The sequence below is a fragment of the Chlorocebus sabaeus genome, chromosome 10 (assembly GCF_047675955.1).
Source record: "Chlorocebus sabaeus isolate Y175 chromosome 10, mChlSab1.0.hap1, whole genome shotgun sequence".
Lineage (NCBI taxonomy): Eukaryota > Metazoa > Chordata > Mammalia > Primates > Cercopithecidae > Chlorocebus > Chlorocebus sabaeus.
Genome location: NC_132913.1, coordinates 21504599 through 21525999, shown reverse-complemented (window position 1 = coordinate 21525999; position 21401 = coordinate 21504599). Strand labels below are relative to the sequence as shown.

Sequence of the window (21401 nt, the reverse complement as noted above, 5' to 3'; positions counted from 1 at the left end):
AGAGACAGAGCTTACAGTGAGCTGAGGTTGTGCCACTGCACTCCAGCCTGGGCGACAGAGCTAGACTCTGGCTCACAATCAATCAATCAATCAGTCAATAAAATAAAGTCTGTTTTATCAGATACTAGGATTGCAACCCCTACTTTTTTTTGTTTTCCATTTGCTTGGTAGATCTTCATCCATTCCTTTATTTTGAGCCTGTGCACGTCACTGCACGTGAGATGGGTCTCCTGAATATAGCACACTGATGAGTCTTGACTCTTTATCCAGTTTGCCAGTCTGTGTCTTTGAATTGGAGCAATTAGCCCATTTCCATTTAAGGTTAATATTGGTATGTGTGAATTTGATCCTGTCATGATGTTAGCTGGTTATTTTGCTCGTTAGTTGATGCAGAAAAGCTGAAAATTCTAAAAATCAGAGCGCCTCTTCTCCTCCAAAGGAGTGCAGCTCCTCGCCAGCAACAGAACAAAGCTGAACAGAGAATGACTTTGACGAGTTGAGAGAAGAAGGCTTCAGATGATCGGTAATAACAAACTTCTCCAAGCTAAAGGAGGATGTTCAAACCCATCACAGAGAAGCCAAAAACCTTGAAAAAAGATTAGACATATGATTAACTAGAATAAACAGCGTAGAGAAGACCTTAAATGACCTGATGGAGCTGAAAACCATGGCATGAGAACTACTTGACACATGCACAAGCTTCAGTAGCCTATTCAATCAAGTGGAAGAAATGGTATCAGTGATTGAAGATCAAATGAATGATATGAAGCAAGAAAAGAAGTTTAGAGAAAAAAGAGTAAAAAGAAATGAACAAAGCCTCCAAGAAATATGGGACTATGTGATAAGACCAAATCTACATCTGATTGGTGTACCTGAAAGTGACGGGGAGAATGGAACTAAGTTGGAAAACACTCTTTAGGATATTATCCAGGAGAATTTCCCCAACCTAACCAGGCAGACCAACATTCAAATTCAGGAAATACAGAGAACACTACAAAGATACTCCTCAAGAAGAGCAACTCCAGGACACATAATTGTCAGATTCACCAAAGTTGAAATGAAGGAAAGAATGTTAAGGGCAGCCAGAGAGAAAAGTCAGGTTACCCATAAAGGGAAGCCCATCAGACTAACAGCGGATCTCTCGGCAGAAACTGTACAAGCAGAAGAGAGTGTGGGGCCAATATTCAACATTCTTAAAGAAAATAATTTTCAACCCAGAATATCATATCCAGCCAAACTACGCTTCATGAGTGAAGGAGAAATAAAATCCTTTACAGACAAACAGATGCTGAGAGATTTTGTCACCACCAGGCCTGCCTTACAAGAGCTCCTGAAGGAAGCACTAAACATGGAAAGGAACAACTAGTACCAGCCACTGCAAAAACATGCCAAATTATAAAGACTATCGATGCTAGGAAGAAACTGCATCAATTAATGATATACTTTTAAAGGATGATTAATTAACTAATTCTTAATCTTACATCTCATAATTATTTTTCTGATATTTTTACAGCATAGAGAAATCAAAATAAATAATACCTTATTGGTCTTATATTCCAACAGTAGCTTCTGGGTTTTTTTGTTGTTGTTGTTGTTGTTTCACAAGACTTATCCCTGATCTGTTTTTTTTTCTCAGGATTAAAAACTGAAAGATCTCATTATCATTGACTTAAAATATGATAAGTGTCACTTGAGGTCAGGAGTTCAAGATCAGCCTGATCAACATGGTGAAACCTTGTTTCTACTAAAAATACAAAAATTAGCCAGGCATGGAGGCAGGTGCATGCAATCCAGCTACTCAGGAGGCTGAGGCAAGAGAATTGCTTGAACCCAGGAGACAGAGGTTGCAGTGAGCCAAGATCGCACCACTGCACTCCAAACTGCCTGACTGAGTGAGACCCCATCTCAACAACAACAAAAAAATCATAAGTGAATTCACACTATTGAAATAAACCTGCCAGTTTGAACCTACAGTGCTCAGATTTAGGTCTAGATTGTATTTACAATATGCATCACTAAATTTCTCTTAAGGAGTAGTCTTTAAGACAGCATGGCCTCTTCTCACCCTGATCCATGTGCACATGCATGAGCATATGTAAGAGTCAGTCAGAACAACAGGCAGACAGATTCAGAGATAGGCCCATATGTACTTATTAATTTAAGAGTAATATTGTATTTAACTGGAATTGATTGTCCTGGAACTCTTCAAGACTTAGAAAACCTTGTAGTTTTTACTGACCTAATTTGACAAATGACTTTGTTGTCTTTGTGTAAGTCTCATCTTGAACCAACCCCACCAGGAAGTTTGTAACCTAGTAAAGACAAACTGACAAAGAGTAAGAATAAAGATAAATGAATAAACCCATTTATGCTGACCAAGAAAGATAACTTCCACATCTTCTAAGTAACACATCGTTTTCAGTACTTGAATAAAGAAAATTTGGCCAGATGTGGTGGCTTATACCTGTTATCCCAGTGCTTTGGGAGGCCAGGGTGGGAGGATCACTTGAGTCCAGGAGTTAGAGGTTACAGTGAGCTATGATCACACCACTGCACTCTAGCCTGGGTGACAGAGCAAGACCCTGTCTCAAAAAAAAAAAAAAAAAAAAAAAAAGGTGTGTGTGTGTGTATATGTACTTCTATTTTTCTACTAGAAGCAAATGTAGTTTTAATATTATCTAGATGTGTACAATAAATATGAATAAATTATAAGCCTAAAGAGCTTACAAATTTTGCCATAATAAAAATAATTATAAAGTATTTCACAAAGAATGAAGTATTACATACTAAGTAGAATCTTATATAAGTAATGACTTTGCTTTATCACTTATTTATTTATTCAGCCAGCAATTACTGTTGATAGGTACTTTGTGCCAAGCACTATGTGAAGACTCTGGGGTCAGAGTACTCATGGTATAGTAAAGAGGATGATGAATTCCCACTAGTTATAAAAGTAGAAGTAGCAGCTCTTCAGTTCTCCAATTTGGATTGGAGATCAAGTTTCTGTTAACTTGTCAAAGGGAATCCTAGAATTTGGGTTTAGGGAGGGGAGTGGTGACAAATAATTCTATTTTATAATAAGGAATACTAAAGTTTCCTACACTATTTCTTGGGGTATCTCAGCTGAATGCCAATATTGACCTGCCAACTAGTTACTTTTCCTGAAGTAACTAAATAAGGTATTTTTCCTGTTTGTGCTTTAGCAGGTTTTCGAGACATAGTTTGGGTTAACTAATACGGTAGTATGCTTTTTAAAGGTAACCAGAAAAATAAAGAGCAAAAGACTCTAGCTCGGTCTTTATTATCCAGTTGCTTTTTATCACTAAAATGTGAAATTAGTGTGAGTGAATATTGAGGAATTTTGACAACATAAAGGAACATCCTCTAGGGCATTTCCTAACCAGGAGACTGACAGGAAATGAGATATATGTAACATATGTAACATGAGAGAGAGCAATGAAGGGGACTTGAAAGGAGAAAGAACGAGAAAAGAAGTGTAGCAGAGCTGGACTGAATTTGGTCCTAGTAGTGGCAGTGGCAGTGGCACTGGCCAAATGCTGTTAATAATAACAAGGTGGCCAGGCGTGATGGCTCACGCCTGTAATCCCAGCACTTTGGGAAGCCAAGGTGGGCGGATCACCTGAGGTCAGGAGTTCGAGACCAGCCTGGCCAACATAGTGAAACACCGTCTCTACTAAAAATACAAAAATTAGCCTGTGTGGTGGCACATGCCTGTAGTCCCAGCTATTCGAGAGGCTGAGGTGGGAGAATCACTTGAACCTGGGAGACAGAGATTGCAGTAAGCCAAGACCACACCATTGCACTCCAGCCTGGGTGACAGAGTAGTACTCCATCTCAAAACTAATAATAATAACAACAACAAGTCATATGTTAATTGCTCCTTCACATGACTGAAGTGTTTTCACATTTATTATTCTGTTTGATTTTTGTTTGTTTGTTTGTTTTCTGAGATGAAGTTTTGCTTATTTTGCCCAGGCTGGAGTGCAATGGCATGATCTCAGCTCATCACAACCCTTCTGCTCTCGGGTTCAAGCGATTCTCCTGCTTCAGGCTCCTGAGTAACTGGGATTACAGGCATGTGCCACCAGCCTGCTAATTTTTGTATTTTTAGCAGATACAGGGTTTCACCATGTTGGTCAGCTGGTCTCGAACTCCTGACCTCATGATCCACCCGCCTCAGCCTCCCAAAGTGCTGGGATTACAGGTGTGAGCCACCGCGCCTGGCCTATTCTGTTTGATTCTTGTAGCAGGCTTTATTTTAATTGAAACTCTGAGATTAAGTGATTTCCCTGAAAATGGCTTTTTTGTGTTTATGTTTGTTTTTGTTTCTGTTTTTGTTTTTTTGAGACAGGGTCTCACTCTATCATCCAGACTGCAGTGTGGTACGATCTTGGCTCACTGGAAGGCAGAGGCCTTCCAGGTTCAAGTGATCCTTCTGCCGCAGCCACCCAAGTAGCTGGGATTTTAGGCACGTGCCACCATGCCTGACTAATTTTTGTATTTTTTGCAGAGACGGGGTTTCACCATGTTGCTCAGCCTGGTCTCGAACTCCTGGGCTCAAGTGATCAACCCACCACAGCCTTCCTAAGTGCTGGGATTGCAGGTGTGAGCCACAGCACCAACCCCTAACCACAGCTTTTTTGACATAGCTAGACCGTAAGCCAGTGCCTACACCCCAGTCATTACTTATTACGTTGGTAGGCATCTTAGAATTTACAAATAATTTTTATATCTGTTATCTTATTTGACTGTTCTAACAACCATAGAGGTAGGCAAAAAATATTATCCTCATTTTAAACACATCATCAAGGTGAAAAAACCTGTATCATCTTGTTTGATTTCAGCAAGTAGTTTCAATTAAAGATGTATGCAAACATTGCTTCATGCTTAAGTCAACTGTAGATTGTTTTTTAAGCAAAGGATGCAGATTTTGTGTGCTTTCTACTATTTTTGGCAATCTCTCACTTTCAGATTTATGTGATCAGTTTGGCTGAACCCCGCCTGCCCCTGCAGCTGGATGATGCTGTTCGGCCTGAGGCGGAAGGAGAAGAGGTAAAAAATTCTACTTATGAAATATTATGCTTCCTCTGTATATTTAGTTTGCAAAACATTGAAAACCTGATGCCCTACTTTTGTACTAAGGGTGCCTGTGAAGTGATTGTGAGCTCCAACTGTTATTTAAATTTACTGTTAAAATCAGCAATTCTCAAACCTTTTGGTATCGAGATGCCTTTTACATTGTTAAAAATAATTGAGAACCCTACAAGCTTTTGTTTTTATTGGTGTATATATATCAATATTTATAGTATTGGGAATTAAAACACATTTTTAAATATTTATTTAAAATTATGTATACATTGCATGCATGTTGGCATATGTAGTATTATGCAAATCATGAAGCTAATAACATTTTATGAAAAAATTACAGTTGTCCAAAGCAAAAAATAATTATTGTTAGAGTGACATTGTATTTAGCAGTCCATTGCCTTAACCACTCAGCTACCTCATCCTTCAGATGACATTCTGTTTATATAACCACGGTTCTTTGTAATTTCTGGCTTAATAGACAACAACTAGTTGTCTATTCTCATATTGCTTCTGCATTCATTCTATTGTGATGAATACACATCATAGAATCTTTAGAAAACTGCTCAGTATACTCATGAAGAGTGAGAAAGAAAAAGTATTATAATGAAAAAGTAAGTTTGACTTCATCAACTCCCGGAAAGTCTCAGGCACCTTCACTGCTCCCCAGACCACATTTTGAGAACCACTACTCTATGTCAGTTTTTATCTGTTCCTTCACCCTTGGGCTAGCAGGTTAAATCCAGGAATCAATGAAGAAGCGGGTGGTGAATTTTTCTTATATCCTAATAATGAGGCAAGGCTTTGAGGGGTGGAGGAGGGAAAGAAACCATTAATATCTGTTAATTCTTTGTCTTCTTTCCATCTCTCTTTTAATGTTAACTTCTCTCTGGCCGCACTTTGTGTTTCTACCATTATTTGAGATCCCTGAGATTTTGGGGCATAGTATTAACAAACATCCTGCTCAATTAAAAGTAAATATGACTTCTGAAAGTATTTTTTGTGCTCTTCAAAATATTAGTAAAATTTGTTTTTTTCTTTTCTTCTTTTTTTAGGAAGGAAGAGCTACTGTTAACCAGGATACAAGATTAGACAACAGAGTCATTGATCTTAGGGTATGCCTAATTTATTTATTAAGTGAAGCAATCAGGCCGCAATTGAGAGGGTCAGGGATACCATACCTGTCTCAGGCTTATAAAGCTAATGGTATTTGCCTGACTGTAAGTATGATAATACAGGAAACAATTTACTTTTCTGACTGACCTTCCCCTAAAAAGAACTGCAGGCAACAGGAACAGTTAAATACTAGTTAACAGGATATTGACTTGCTTTGTTTTAAAATGTCAGATGAATTTGAAGGCAGTAAATGATCTTGCTTCCAGGTGGTATCTTTTTTAAACAAGTTATTCAGGAAGTAGAAACATAACCATTAATATCACTACAAAGTTATGAAAAAAATTACATGCACATTTTAGATCGACCAGGTGGAGATGAGTAATTAATGCTTCAATCCTTTGAGTTTGATTGGAGCACCAAATTAAAAATGTACAAGCAGTTGGCCCTAGTGGTTTATGCAGTAGTCTCATGGGTCTCCTGTTTCCCTTTCTGGTTTGGTTGCAAGTGAAAGAGAGTTTAGTGGTTTCATCATCATTGTAGTAAAACCATTGCATCTTTCTTTCTTAATATTTTGACCACATCTTCCTTTTTTACTTAAATATTCTACCTGAAGCTCAAATTTTTTGTCACCTTAAGAGTTCTTCTTGGCTCTTCTACCATCATGTGAGTCTACCCTTATTATTTACTCGTGTTATTCCTAATTATTTGCCTTTTGTCTTTTACCTTTTCCATTTTAATTTGTGTAGGAAAAGCAAGCAGTAATCCAAAGTCCTCTTGATACTACCTAGAACCTCAGGTTTTTCATGTATGTTGGCCACAGGAGTGAGACATCATTCTGTATTTATTTGTCCTTGCTAGTTGTTCACACAAGTTATTATTGGTTCGTGCCTCTAGAAGTTGGCCTGAGGAGTTTTTGGGTTTTGGGTTGTTTTGTTTTGTTTAAATTCATTACCACCATTGAAAAAATGGGTTTTCATATTAAAATCTGGATGACACTTCTTAAAAAGAGGAGAATCTGGCACATGAACTAGCATGCTAGATGGGACATATACAGGTTTCTTACACTGTCTTTTGCTTTGCCCTGCACCACCCGGCAAATATCATTCATTTCATTCATTCATGTTATTTGGCCCTTGCAAGCATTCACATGTTTAACTCTTACCTTAACTTTACATTTTGGGAGACATTGTGTACATTAGTCACTTTAAGGTTTTAAGCACCTCAGATTCCTTCTAAACTACTGTCTTGGTTGGGTGCAGTGGCTCACACCTGTAATCCCAACAGTTTGGGAGCCTGAGGTGGGAAGAATGCTTGAGCGCAGGAATTTGAAACCAGCCTGGGCAACATGACGAGACCCCTGTCTCCTCAAAAAAATTAAAAATTAGCCAAGTATGTTGGCATGCATCCATGGTCCCAGCTACTCAGGTGGCTGAAGCAAGAGGATTGCTTGAGCCCATGAGGTTGAGTCTGCAGTGAGCTGTGTTTGTACCACTGCACTCCAGCCTGGGCAACAGAGTAAGATCCTGTCTCAACAAATAAAAAATAAACTACTATATAATTTAGTCCCCAACTAGTTCTTTTCATAGACTCTCAGCAAAGTCAAGGGTTAAAGAATTTGAAAATAAAAGGCAAATTTGCCACTCTTCTTCTATAATATGAATGTTCCAAGATATATCCTTCTTTAGGTTCTAGTGTAGCCTAACTTTTTTCTCATAGATGAATTGTTTTCTCTCTGAACTTTCCAGGCAGGTGCCCTGATTAAAACTACTTCACTTTCCAGCCCCCAAGAAGGTTAAAGCAATTTTCATTCCTAGAAAAGTGGATTAAAATGTCTTTGGCACCCTTTTCGTGCATAGCACTCACATAGCTCATATTCCGGATTGGCACGGCAAATTAGCTTCATCCTCATAGGTTAGCAGGTTGTTAGGAAGGTTTTCTGGGAATCTATTCAAGAGAGTTCCCTTTAGATCAGAATTGTTCCCTTTATTTCACCTCACTCTAAGGTACAGGTGAAGGTTGTCCTAGGAGTAAATGTTAGTCTTCCCTCTTGAGAATCATTGTTTAAGTACTTTTCCCAAATATGAATGGATTACTTTAGTTGGTTCAAAATTACAGTCTATTTCTTTATCTAGACCCCCTGTACTATAGCTAGTCTACAGAATATTTATTATGTTCATATTACAGGTTTCTTATCCTGTGGAATATATATTGGTCACCTTCAAAGAACACATCATTTTGTTGGGGAGATAAGACTAGTAGTGTGAGGTCTCCTTAATAGGGATGCCCTCCCTTGGGTTGCCAGGTAAGCATAGAAACTGAGCCATCTTTAAAGGTGAATCATCAGCTCTTTTTTGCTACTCGGTTTCACATGCCAAGGGAATAGACAATTCAGGACTCATGGGCAACCTAACCCTTGAGACCCCATGGCTTTCCTAAAGTTCCCTTCATTTGCTAATACACCACATTATCCTCAGTGCTACCTCTGAAATCACAGTATCAAATAGCTCCTACTATGTAATTCTGTAACATTTTTTTCCTGAATGTTTAGGTATATTGTGGCATGCAGGGATTAAGAAATAGCTATCTGAGCATATATTTTATTGTTCACCAATGAACCCTACTTTGACCCTGTGGGTTAATGAATGAAAAGTATCTGCTATTAGGGTGTGATTTCATCTTATCAATTACATATTTTTGTTTTGAAATTGGTCATCTTTGTCTTCACCATTCTTTTCTCTTGGACAGATTGTTAATCCCTTAAGTCAAGGCAAGTACATGAGTTAAGGGGTTAACAGTGTGTCCAAGAGAAAAGAATTACATTCTTGGCAAATGCCCCCAATCAGTCACAACATACCACATACATATTATTCTTGATGAGCTTAAAGTAGCCACACAGCACTCAGGGCAGCCTCCACTAACTGATTGAAAATAAGCCTGTTTGCCATATCTCCCTGAAACTTTCTGTTAACAAAGCCACAAAACGCTGAAACAAAGAAAAATTAGATAATATCAAGAGCCCATCTTCTAACACATCGCCTAGCTCATTACTTTCAATACATATTTTCCAAACTAAAAATTAAAATCTCAACTCTTTAAGAGAAGTTTTTTACTTTTTGATGCCAATATATTGAAACTTTTATGACATTTCAGTGGTTTTGCAGTGTTTTCCCAAGTATGGTAGCTTTACCACCAGAGGTACACAGTGATTTCTGGGTGTTAAACAGATGAACATTTTTTATTTTAATAGCTATACAATATAACCAGCAAATAAAACCATGTTTTCATGGATATTATTGCTTGGAATTAGTTAAGTTTTAAAACCTGATTTAAAGGAAAATATTAAGTACTAGTATGAGAGATACCCAGTAGACAGAAATGATAGTAGAAGGCAAAAGACAAGTTAAAGAAATGCTGGTTTGTGTCAGCAGTGGACAGAAAATTGGGAACTCGGGGCTGCCATGAAAATGATAGGTGTTTGATCACCACAGCTATAGGAGTTCTTTGAAAGTAGATCTGGATAGTCTGAAATAGTCAAGGGAGGTATCCTCAGGGATGTGGTAACTGTTGACCTCAAGACCAATACATCAATTAGAAAAATATTTTAAGGGTGCTCAGCACTGCTGTGTATCACAGGGTCCCTCCATAGGACATACATACTTGATCGGCTAGCGTTTTTGTCATACATTAGAATGAATGGATATGTGTTGGAATGTCTTGACACAGAGTTAACCTGAACACATACAACTGGAATTCCCCTGTTACAGTAATATAATAGCAATTGCAGACAGTTCGGATTCTTTCTCACAGAGATTACTTTTGTTTGAGTAGAAATTCTACATAATTCTGGCCAGCGCAGTGGATCACTTGAGGTCAGGAATTCAAGACCAGCCTGGCCAACATGGTGAAACCCCATTTCTGTTTAAAATACAAAAATTAGCCGGGCGTGGTGGCAGACACCTGTAATCCCAGCTACTCAGGAGGCTGAGGCAGGAGAATCGCTTGAACCGGGGAGGCAGAGGTTGTTGCCGTGATCCAAGATCACACCATTGCACTCCAGCCTGGGTGACAAGAAAGAAATTCCGTCTCAAAAAAAGAAAAGAAGGAAAAAGAAATTCTGCATAAATCAGGCCAGGCACAGTGGCGCATGCCTGTAATCCCAGCACTTTGGGAGGCTGAGGCGGGTGGATCACTTGAGATCAGGAGTTCAAGACCAGCCTGGCCAACATGGTGAAACCCCATCTCTACTAAAAATACAAAAAATTAGCCAGGCAGTGCCTGTAGTCCCAGCTACTCAGGAAGCTGAGGCAGGAGAATCACTTGAACCCAGGAGGCAGAGGTTGCAGTTAGCACTGCACTCCAGGCTGGGCAACAGAGTAAGCCTCCATCTCAAAAAAAAATGGGGGGAGTCTACATAAATCTGATTTTTAAAAATAATAGTTCTCTTTGGAATTAAATCGGATACCAGTTTAGAAATGTCTTTCCCACTGTCTTTTCTACTATCTCTCCTGACCCCTAGTCCAACTTCACGGTAGTGTCTCTGTAACCTGATAAACCATAAACAGGGATTCTCTGCAGCCATTAAAAGCAAAAGATGTAGTGGGTATAGTTTAGTTGATAACTTAAATAGGTATTTTTAAAAGCTACAAGTCTCATACAGCATGGAAGTAATTTGTTGTGAGAATTGTAAGGAGCTAAATACTATTAAAGATTGCTTTATAAAGTTTGGGTTTGTTTGCATTTTTGTCTTCTATTGGAATTCTTTCTCCCAACACCCTTACTTCTCTCCATATACCTGCCTCTCTTCTCCACAAAAGATATAATTTTGCTTTCTAGTGCTATGAGGACCTCAGGGAAAGGAATTCTATAAATGCAGAATATTCTTTCCCCTTATTTCAGATCTTTTGCATAATACAGAATAGCAGTGTTTTAATTTTAATAACCATACTTTTGGGAAGTTTGCTATAGAATTTAAAAATAACTATTTTAATGTAAGGAATGTCAGGCTTTTTTAGAACTAAAGTTCAAGGACTGGGTTTTTCATTTTGTTTTTCTAAAAGTAATTTTTTTTTTTTTTTTTTTTTTTTTTTTTTTTGAGACAGAGTCTCGCTCTGTCGCCCAGGCTGGAGTGCAGTGGCCGGATCTCAGCTCACTGCAAGCTCCGCCTCCCGGGTTTACGCCATTCTCCTGCCTCAGCCTCCCGAGTAGCTGGGACTACAGGCGCCCGCCAACTCACCCGGCTAGTTTTTTGTATTTTTTAGTAGAGACGGGGTTTCACCGTGTTAGCCAGGATGGTCTCGATCTCCTGACCTCGTGATCCACCCGTCTCGGCCTCCCAAAGTGCTGGGATTACAGGCTTAAGCCACCGTGTCCGGCTTAAAAGTAATTTTTTTTAAGTGTAGAAAAATTAGTTTTCTGCTTTCTGTTTAGTTTGTCTTCTACCTCATGCCCTCTGTAATCACTGTTATCATCTAACACCTAGCCCAGTGCCAGGAGCATATAATAAATATTTGTTTAATGAGTGAGGAGGAAGTATTATTTTTTCACATATTATGGTATTATTTGTTTGACCCAAAACAATTTTTAGATTTAAACATTAAGGAAACTAATATTATTAGTATGGTTTATAACTTAAATGATAAAGCCTTTTTCCTGTTCATTTATGTATCTTAAGGTAAGGGTAAGTATAGTAATGATAAATTAAATATATCGGGTATTTGTACATTCTTTGTCAATTGAAAATAAGGTTGTTATATATTTGCACTGAAATTAACATATGTTGCTTTCACTTTATGTACTATATTTTAGAAGCATTTAATTTGAGATAGAGTTAATACATAATTACCCTATTAAACATACTTTTATTTTGTTACATACACTCTGTAATATTACTGATAAGTTGGGTCATTGTTGATTTTTACCTTAACCAGCAAATTCTTATACTTGTATAGAAGTCAGTTGTAGTAATCAATATGTAATAGGGAAAGAGCTTGAAAATGAGTCTATAAAAAATTGATTTTGTTTCTCTTTAGATGTGTTCTACCCAAAGTGTCTTGTTTTGACCAGGAAAAGAAAAAATACTGTTACCATTTCTTATTTTAACTATGTTGTGTTGTTCTCTCATGTAGTGATAATGCTTTTTGAAGGAGGAATAAATGTAGAAAGACAACCCAGAAGTACTTACAAAAAGTTTCTCAGACTCTGATGTAGTCTGCTTAGTACTCTTCCTCTGCTAAATTAACTGACCAACCTGGGCCTGAGGACAGTATTTTCCTCTGAGCAAAGTTAGAGAGTTTACAGGATACTAATCTTACTTCTTTGTCTTGTTCCAACCAGCAGAGACAGCTAGTCTGAATTTGCTCGCACAGTGTGATTCTCTTTGCAGTAATGGATATTCTTACTAGTAAGATACATAATCAAAATAGTTGAAGAATATTTTTCTTCCTTGTTATTTACTTTTAAAGAACATCTTATATTTAGTAATTCCTTCTTGTTTAATTCTTTTTCCATCCACCTCTGCTTTGAGTGGTGGTTTTCAAATTAAACCATTTAAAAGCTAGAATCTGCTAGAAAATATTCTCCAGTATGTAAATGCTAGGTGGAAATTAGGATGTATTAGAATTGTCATGTGAATAACTGTTCACTATCTAATCAAATAGGTGCCTGTGTTCCTAGCAATTAGCAAGTGCCTTGAAGAAACTAATGAGAAAAAAATTATTTTTTTATATATGACAGATCCATACTAACATACTTGTAAATTAACAAGTATGTTAATTTACACATTAACATACTTGTTTATACAATCAGGAAGTGAAGAAGTACAGTTTTTTAAAAACCATAATTGGTGAAATTTCTATTCATATTAAATAATCTATGACAACCAGTTCATAAGTTGAATTTCCACTTAGCAAGATGTCGAAGTGAGTTTAGGCCAGGCGTCGTGGCTCACACCTGTAATCCCAGCACTTTGGGAGGCCGGGCAGATCGCCTGAGGTCAGGGGTTCAAGACCAACCTGGCCAACATGGTGAAACCCAGTCTTTACTAAAAATACAAAAATTAGCTTGGCATGTTGACGGGCACCTATAATCCTAGCTACTCGGGAGGCTGACGCAGGAGAATCGCTTGAACCCAGGAGGCAGAGGTTGCAGTGAGCCAAGTTTAGTTGAACTAGCTAAGAGGCAAACGGCAATAAAATGTATTCAGTGACCCTCTTAATATATTCTGAAGTAAAATACATCTCTGTACATATGTCAGTAACAGTGAAGCAGCTTTTTGCTAAATAGGTCACTAGGTTTTTGAAAGCAGAAGATTATGCCATTTGTTTTGATTGGATGAACCAAATGTTTCACTAAACCACATAATGTGAAAAAAAACGCAAGTATTTTTCTATAGCGTAAATGTAGACATCTTGAAAATGAATAAGTAAATAATCTAATAAATTATAAAGACCTTTTAAATGGTTTTCATTGTTGGTTATGAGAAACTGATTTGTAACTTGGAATGTAAGTTATAAAATAATGTTACTTAAATATGATCACTTTACATGAATGTTTTTATCTGATCTGCAGAAATTCAAGGTTATTTCAATATTATTCTTTAGAGTGAAAGAAATGTAATCATTCCATCATTAACAGTGTTTTCACAGGGTACTACTGTGTAAATGCAGAAGGGGTGAGCCCTTTGGTGTGGGAGAAGTAATTGAAATTCTTGTAATGAGACTAAGAAGACAGCTTCTTCACCTAACTCAGTTATTCACAGCTAACTTAGTGGTTTGAGGTCACGTTTTACTAAACACCTATCTAGCCATAGGATAGCTATTTTAAAAAAATATAATAAGCCAAGACCTAAAGATAAGAAGTCACTTCCTTTGACCAGAGAAGTGGACAAACGTTAAAGTAGAGATAATTACCTCTAGAGCTTTCTGGTCACCATCGCAACTGATTGAGGCTAAAAGTAAATTAGAAGGACCAGAGAAACTGAGAAAGAAAGGAGGGAAAGAGAGAAAATAGAAACAGGTGACTGTGGTGGACAGTTGGAGTACTACTATTGTTTTATGTACCACATTGGAAGTCAGTGTCATGGGATGCCGTCCCCTTTTACTGCATTTTTTTTCTTTTTAATTTCTTAATCTAATTGAACAAATACACAAGTATCTGCAATTGTATTGTTGTAATGGTTAAAATAAAAATACATGGTTTTTATTCATTTATTGTCAAATACCAAAATCTTACTTAGAACATTAATATGCTGCACAAACATTGCTATGTCTCACTTTATGGGTGGCCTTTAAAAAAAGCAATAAGACCATCACAAGTAAGTTGTTTCACTAATTGTTAAGAAATATTTTTCTTTCATGGAATTCCTACAAATTAAAACCTCTGCTCACTAAGCATTTCTGGTGAAATACTTTTATATGATCATATATAGTCATTATATTCCAGCATGTCTTTTTACCTTGTATTTATTTGTGTCATTTTGTCCTCTTCCCAATTATTAGAATTTAAAAACGTTGAAAGCAAGAATTGTGGCCGGGTGCGGTGGTTCACGCCTGTAATCCCAGCACTTTGGGAGGCTGAGGCGGGCGAATCACAAGGTCAGGAGATCGAGACCATCCTGGCTAACATGGTGAAACCCCGTCTCTACTAAAAATACAAAAGATTAGCCAGGCGTGGTGGTGGACGCCTGTAGTCCCAAGCTACTCGGGAGACTGAGGCAGGAGAATGGCGTGAGCCCGGGAGGCGGAGCTTGCAGTGAGCCAAGACTGCACCACTGCACGCCAGCCTGGGCGACAGTGAGACTCCATAAAAAAAGAAAAAAAAAAAAAAAAAAGCAAGACTTGTTAGGCTTCCACAGTGCCTAGCCCACAGAGTTAGTGCTTAGTAATTAAGTGTGTCGATTTAATTAGATTTTATTACTGTCTTCTAGACATCAACTAGTCAGGCAGTCTTCCGTCTCCAGTCTGGCATCTGCCATCTCTTCCGAGAAACTTTAATTAACAAAGGTTTTGTGGAAATCCAAACTCCTAAAATTATTTCAGGTAAGCTTCAAAATATTTCTCAATTTTTAAAAATAAATTTGCTAGCCCCAGAGTTGCTTTATATTAATAAAATTTTTAACTTGAGAATCTGAGTGTCCATTAAGGTTTATTGCCATGAGACTACTATTTTGAAGACCATCTTACATAGCAACAATCATATATCACCAACATTAATAAGTACATTTTCTTATTCCAAGAGTCATTTTGTGATAATGATTGTAAAGTGAGGTAGTAACACACAAAGCAAGATTCCTGTTACAGAAGTTACACCAGGAACTACTTCATTATATAGATTTCTTTTGAAATTAGTATTGCAGTTTTGTTTTGTATAAACTACATTGTAAAATCAGTAAATACTAATGATGGGTAAATTTTTTTGAGACGGAGTTTCGCTCTTGTTGCCCAGGCTGGAGTGCAGTGTTGTGAATTCGGCTCACCGCAACCTCCCAGGTTCAAGCGACTTTCCTGCCTCAGCTTCCCGAGTAGCTGGGAGTATAGCCATGTGCCACCACACCCTGCTAATTTTGTATTTTTAGTAGAGACAGGGTTTCTCCATGTTGGTCAGACTGGTCTTGAACTCCCAACCTGAGGTCATTCGTCTCGGCCTCCCAGAATGCTAGGATTACAGATGTGAGCCACTGCGCTTGGCTAATTCTTACTCTTGTATGAGAATCTTGTCTTAATCATTTTACCCTTTTTAGATTTGTTTAACACGAGAAAGTGTGTTACAAATGGCATTTTGTTACAAATTCAAAATTGAACATTGTATTCTTAATAATTAGAAAAATGATTATTCCAGCTGCTGGGGAAATTTTTTTAAAAAGGGAAAAATGATGAAGAATATCTTTTTTCATTTAAAAAAAATTTTTTTACAGCTCCAAAGGGGCTTTAATAGTTTTGAAATTGATGCAGAAAGGGAGCATATATATCCACAGAAGTGAAATAAAAGCGTAGCCAAAGAAGTAAATCTGGTTTAAATATAAACTATTTAGAATCACATAGAAGAAGACATACATAGACTATGATTTAGCCACAATTCTTCATTTTCCAGTTTTTCTTAAAGTGAACTACCTGAGTATAAACTTTTTAACTAGAAGTTTGCATTGATAAGCTTACAATTGATTATAATAATGTAAATATAAATGTTTACATTTCAGCTGCCAGTGAAGGAGGAGCCAATGTTTTTACTGTGTCATATTTTAAAAATAATGCATACCTGGCTCAGTCCCCACAGCTATATAAGCAAATGTGCATTTGTGCTGATTTTGAGAAGGTTTTCTGTATTGGACCAGGTAAGATTTTGGCAATTATGTTTTATCCAAGTTCATTAATTGTGCAGTAGTTACAATGTTAGAAATACATTTTACTTATATAATGTACAGACACTTTGAAAGCTTAAATTATTTTATCTGCTGACTACACAAATGTTAGACTTTGAGGTAGAATGATAATATATTTGGGTAGACATTTTCCAAAAAATAATAATAATAATAATAATGTCAATAGTACTTTAAACAGTTGAGCATCGTTCCATGTGAATACAGTTGTAAGCATTATGTATTCTTACAGAGGAATGCTGAAGAAAATTTTTATCTTGAGAATATATCATTGTAAAAATGCATTTTTTTGAAAATATACACCATCTGAAATATACCTAAGTATATATTTTAATATACCTACATGCAGTTAGAACAGAATTAGCTCCCATTTGGACTCTTTTCAGCTCCCTATCAGCAGTAAAGAGCAGGTAGTTGCAGTGGCCAAAGTAATATATGTTTTTGTCCTTTATAACTTCTTACTCTTGTAAGTTTACAGTGTACCTCTAATTTGCTATCAATTTTATTCCAGAGCTGTTCTGTTTCACTATTTTGTTTGTATTGTCCTTACTATTGGTAATGTGCTATATCCATTAGAAACTACTAACAAATATCATATATTTAATAAATTATATTAATACGGTTTTTAAGAAATGTTTGCTAAAAGTCAAGCACAGGCACATAATCATATGGCAGTTTCTTTTTTGGAGCTAATTATAAGTGAAAAGCAGTTTTACTTTATTCTTTGAAAAGCAGTTTTACTTTATTCTTTAAAACTTACCAAGTTATTTTATATATCTTTTTTGATAGCTTAATAAAAATTAAATACCTGCTAATAGAGAAACTAGCAAGATCATTAAGGGTCTTAATTTTCTGAATTTATTAACTAGTTATTTGTTGAACACCTGCTGCTTATATAACCTTGTGCTAGGTACCATGTACATAAAAGAAGAACCAGCCAGCACTTCTCAAATGTTAATATGCACACAGATTACCTGGAGATCTTGTTAAAATGCAGATTCTTATCAGTAGATCTGGGGAGAGGCCTGAGATTCTGCAGTTCTCACAAGTTCCTGGGTATTGTTGATGCTGCTCATTTCCCGACCATGCTTTGAGTGATAAGGGAATCAACATTGTAGCCTGCTCCCAAGACTGAGTAAGACATGCATATGTATCACAGTCATAGGGAATAATCAAATAATTTTCACAACGAATAATCAGATTGTCCTATACAATCAGCAAATGGGTGTTAATTATGTAGTATAAATAGTAAGTATAAAAAGAGAGAAAACAGAGTGTGCTAGAGTCACCATAAAAGAAAATTCAAACTGAGATGTGCTTTAAGGACAGAGTAGGATATGTAGACAACAGAGATGGCGTTCTAGACGGGAAGCAGAGTAAGTAAAGAGCAAGAACTACACAAGAAAACAAAATAAGACAAGTTAGTATTAAGAAGTGAGAAATATAGGTTAGGATTAACTTATGAAAGCATAAAGGTTTTAGGGTTTTTTTTTTTTTTTTTTTTTTTTTTGTCATTTTATGTCTTAACTACAGTAGTCATTTGGGAACCACTGTAAGTTTCTGAGCAAGAATGTGTTATAGGAATATTAGTGATGTGAAGGATGAGTCGAGCTAGAGTCAGGAAGACCGGGCAGGAGGAAAAGGCACTGAGGATATTAAGTCTGGACTGGATATTAGCTGGACTGAGCTAGTGGCTCGTAATATCCTCAGTGCCTTTTCCTCCTGTCCAGTCTTCCTGACTGTAGCTCGACTCATCTTTCACATCACTAATATTCCTGTAAATGACTACTGTAGTTAAATGGAATATGTATGTTACTTTATTTGTAGAGTTTCACTTAGTTTGAGTCAGGTTTTAATAAAATTGAGAAGAACTCACTGTCTTGGTCATAATCGAATATATTTTTAAATATTGAGAAGACACCTCAGGATCTTACATTCCCCCAGGGTTCTCATGAACCTCTCTTACTAATTTACATTTGGTACGGCTTTTATTGCATGACCATAGGAGTTTGTAATGAACTTGCTGTCCAAGAGAATGTGCAAACAGCTGGTTTATCAGAGGTCCTTCCAGCCCTATAATAGGAAAATAATGCCACTGAAATCCTACTAAATACAGTTTTGTATTTAAATCCCAATTTATCCAAAATTGAAAACAGTATTTGCTGTTTATTTCTTTTATTAAATTCACAGTATTCAGAGCAGAAGACTCTAATACCCATAGACATCTAACTGAGTTTGTTGGTTTGGACATTGAAATGGCTTTTAATTACCATTACCATGAAGTTATGGAAGAAATTGCTGACACCATGGTACAAATATTCAAAGGACTTCAAGAAAGGTAAAAAGTATTTTATACACCTAGATGGACTTAACTTCAAATCAGTTTGGGCTCTTTAAAAAAAAAAAATTCTTCAATTTAAACATGCAAACGAAGTTTCTATGAACATATATATAAAGATTTATCAGTTAGATGATCCATTTAATTGGTTGGAAAAATTCACACTCAGAATACTGCTTCTGGATTCAAATCATTTGGGGACTCAACTAATTAACCTCTATTTTGCTGGTAAATTTACCACATCGTGAACAGTCCAACTGTATTTTGTTGTTGTCCTTGTTTCCTTTATACTGACATCCCAAATGTCTCCAGAAATACAGCGTATGTTACTTTTAATAGTTAGGGAAATAGTATGAGGGTAATGCTTAAGAGGTTAGATTCAGCAACATCCAGATAGCCTGAGTTCAAATCCCAGCTCTGCTGCTTCTCTGTGTGGGCCTTGTGCAGATTATTTAACTCTGTGCCTCAGTTTCCTCAGCCATTAAGTGGAAATAGCATTATTACCCACCTCAAAGGTAAAAAGTTCCTTCAGTCAGCTGAATCTGTCGACATGTAAATTAAGTCTGGTCAAATATGGTTAATTCTTAAATCAATTTATATTTACATTGAGTGCTCAGTAAAGATTAGAAACTAGTAGACTGAAGGGATGTTTAAACGTATTTGGATCTGATGAATTAACATTTACAGAAATATTAGATGTGTTCTAGATGTTCAGAAAATTGAATTATGTAGAATGTCCATTTAGCTACACCCTCAAAACTGGCAAAGAGCTCTTCCCTTTAAAGGTCATTGAAAGTTGTTTACTTATGATGATGTTTAACATGGGGAAAATAGGAAAAGAAAATAGAAGTGAGTTAAGTTGATTAAGAAAGTCTCTATTTTTCCCTCTTTCTGTATTCGTGACTATATTTCAAGTATTAGGTAAGCTATAATAGTCTAAGCTAGCATTTTAATAACTGACAAAGGATCATATTAAAAATTTTTATTTGAAGGCCAGCAATTTATTCCTTATTGATGTATTTGATATGTTTCATTGGTATTTTAAAAGAGTTCAGAAATCCGAATTTTATTTACTACATTGCAAGCTTAATGAGTAAGTTTAAGAATGTAGAAATTGGCCAGGCACGGTGGCTCACGCCTGTAATCCCAGAACTTTGAGAGGCCGAGTCGGGTGGATCACTTGAGGTCAGAAGTTCAAGACCGACCTGGTCAACTTAGCGAAACCCCATCTCTACTAAAAATACAAAAATTAGCCGTGCATGGTGGCATGCACCTGTAATCCCAGCTACTTGGAAGACTGAGGCAGGGGAATCGTTTGAACCCAGGAGGCGGAGGTGCAGTGAGCTGAGATGACATCACTGCACTCTAGCCTGGGCAACAGAGCAAGACTCCGTCTCAAAAAAAAAAAAAATAGAATGTAGAAATTAACTACTGATCTTGTTTAAGAATACTGTAGCGTAAGTGCCAATATTTCAAGGCATTCTCTGCAGATCTGTGCCTTTGATGGCTAATTAATTGCAGACAGCCTTTTTCTTTTTATATCTTTGTTCTCTAAAATATTTTGATGCAGTTTATTTCAATCAATTTTCAATGGTTCATGGAACAACTGATAACATTTTCCTTATAAGACGAAATATACTTTAGAACTACACTGAAGGAACACACACAACTTTTCTCATTTTCGGTTCACATTTATAATTCAAGAAAGTTTCAGAAACTCATTTTTTTAAAATACTGATAGCTTCTCTATTAAATAATAGAGTTTGACATTTCCACTTTGATTTTTATAACAACAGACCAAGCATGAATTTGGGTCCTTGGGATTAATCAAATCTCGACTTACAAATTGGACTCAAACGCCGTTACTGCTGAACTTTTTCAGTAGAGTTAAGGTGGCAATTTGAAAATAAAGCCTTCTTTGTATGTTCTTCGAGTCATTTAGGAATTTTAAATTTTGGTGTCACTTGTTTATTGGATTATCTGGCCTGTGTCATGTTCCTCTCATGTTTATCATTAGTATTTACCTCTCATAGAAAAATACATATACAAATGTATATGTATTGTATTGTATGTATATGTATTGTATATATATCCAAATATGTATATGTGTATAAAATACATATATAAATGTATTTTAAAGTATTGACAGTCATATTTTTGTACTACCATTGGTAGACATGATGAATGGGAGTTGATATATAAAGGAAAGAAAAGCTATGTAAAGATGAATTGGGGGCCAGGCTTGGTGGCTCATGCCTGTAATCCCAGCACTTTTGGAGGCCGAGGTGGGCAGATCAGGAGGTTAGGAGTTTGAGACCAGCCTGGCCAGCATGGTGAAACCCCGTCTCTACTAAAAATACAAAAAATTAGCCAGGCATGGTGGCACACACTAGTTGTCCCAGCTACTCAGGAGGCTGAGGCAGGAGGATTGCTTGAATTGCCGAGATAGCTCCACTGCATTCCAGCCTG

The 21401-nt window shown here is 36.7% G+C and overlaps 1 protein-coding gene across 1 annotated transcript in view; it reads left to right on the top strand.

The window, feature by feature from the left end:
- DARS1 (aspartyl-tRNA synthetase 1) overlaps positions 1 to 21401 on the top strand; it is an 81019-nt gene that overhangs the window by 48032 nt on the left and 11586 nt on the right. The window contains exons 6-10 of the mRNA XM_007964857.3: positions 4993 to 5073; positions 6162 to 6221; positions 15146 to 15257; positions 16415 to 16549; positions 18785 to 18932. Of these exons, the coding sequence (XP_007963048.1) occupies positions 4993 to 5073; positions 6162 to 6221; positions 15146 to 15257; positions 16415 to 16549; positions 18785 to 18932 (536 nt within the window). The remainder of the gene's footprint in view (positions 1 to 4992; positions 5074 to 6161; positions 6222 to 15145; positions 15258 to 16414; positions 16550 to 18784; positions 18933 to 21401) is intronic.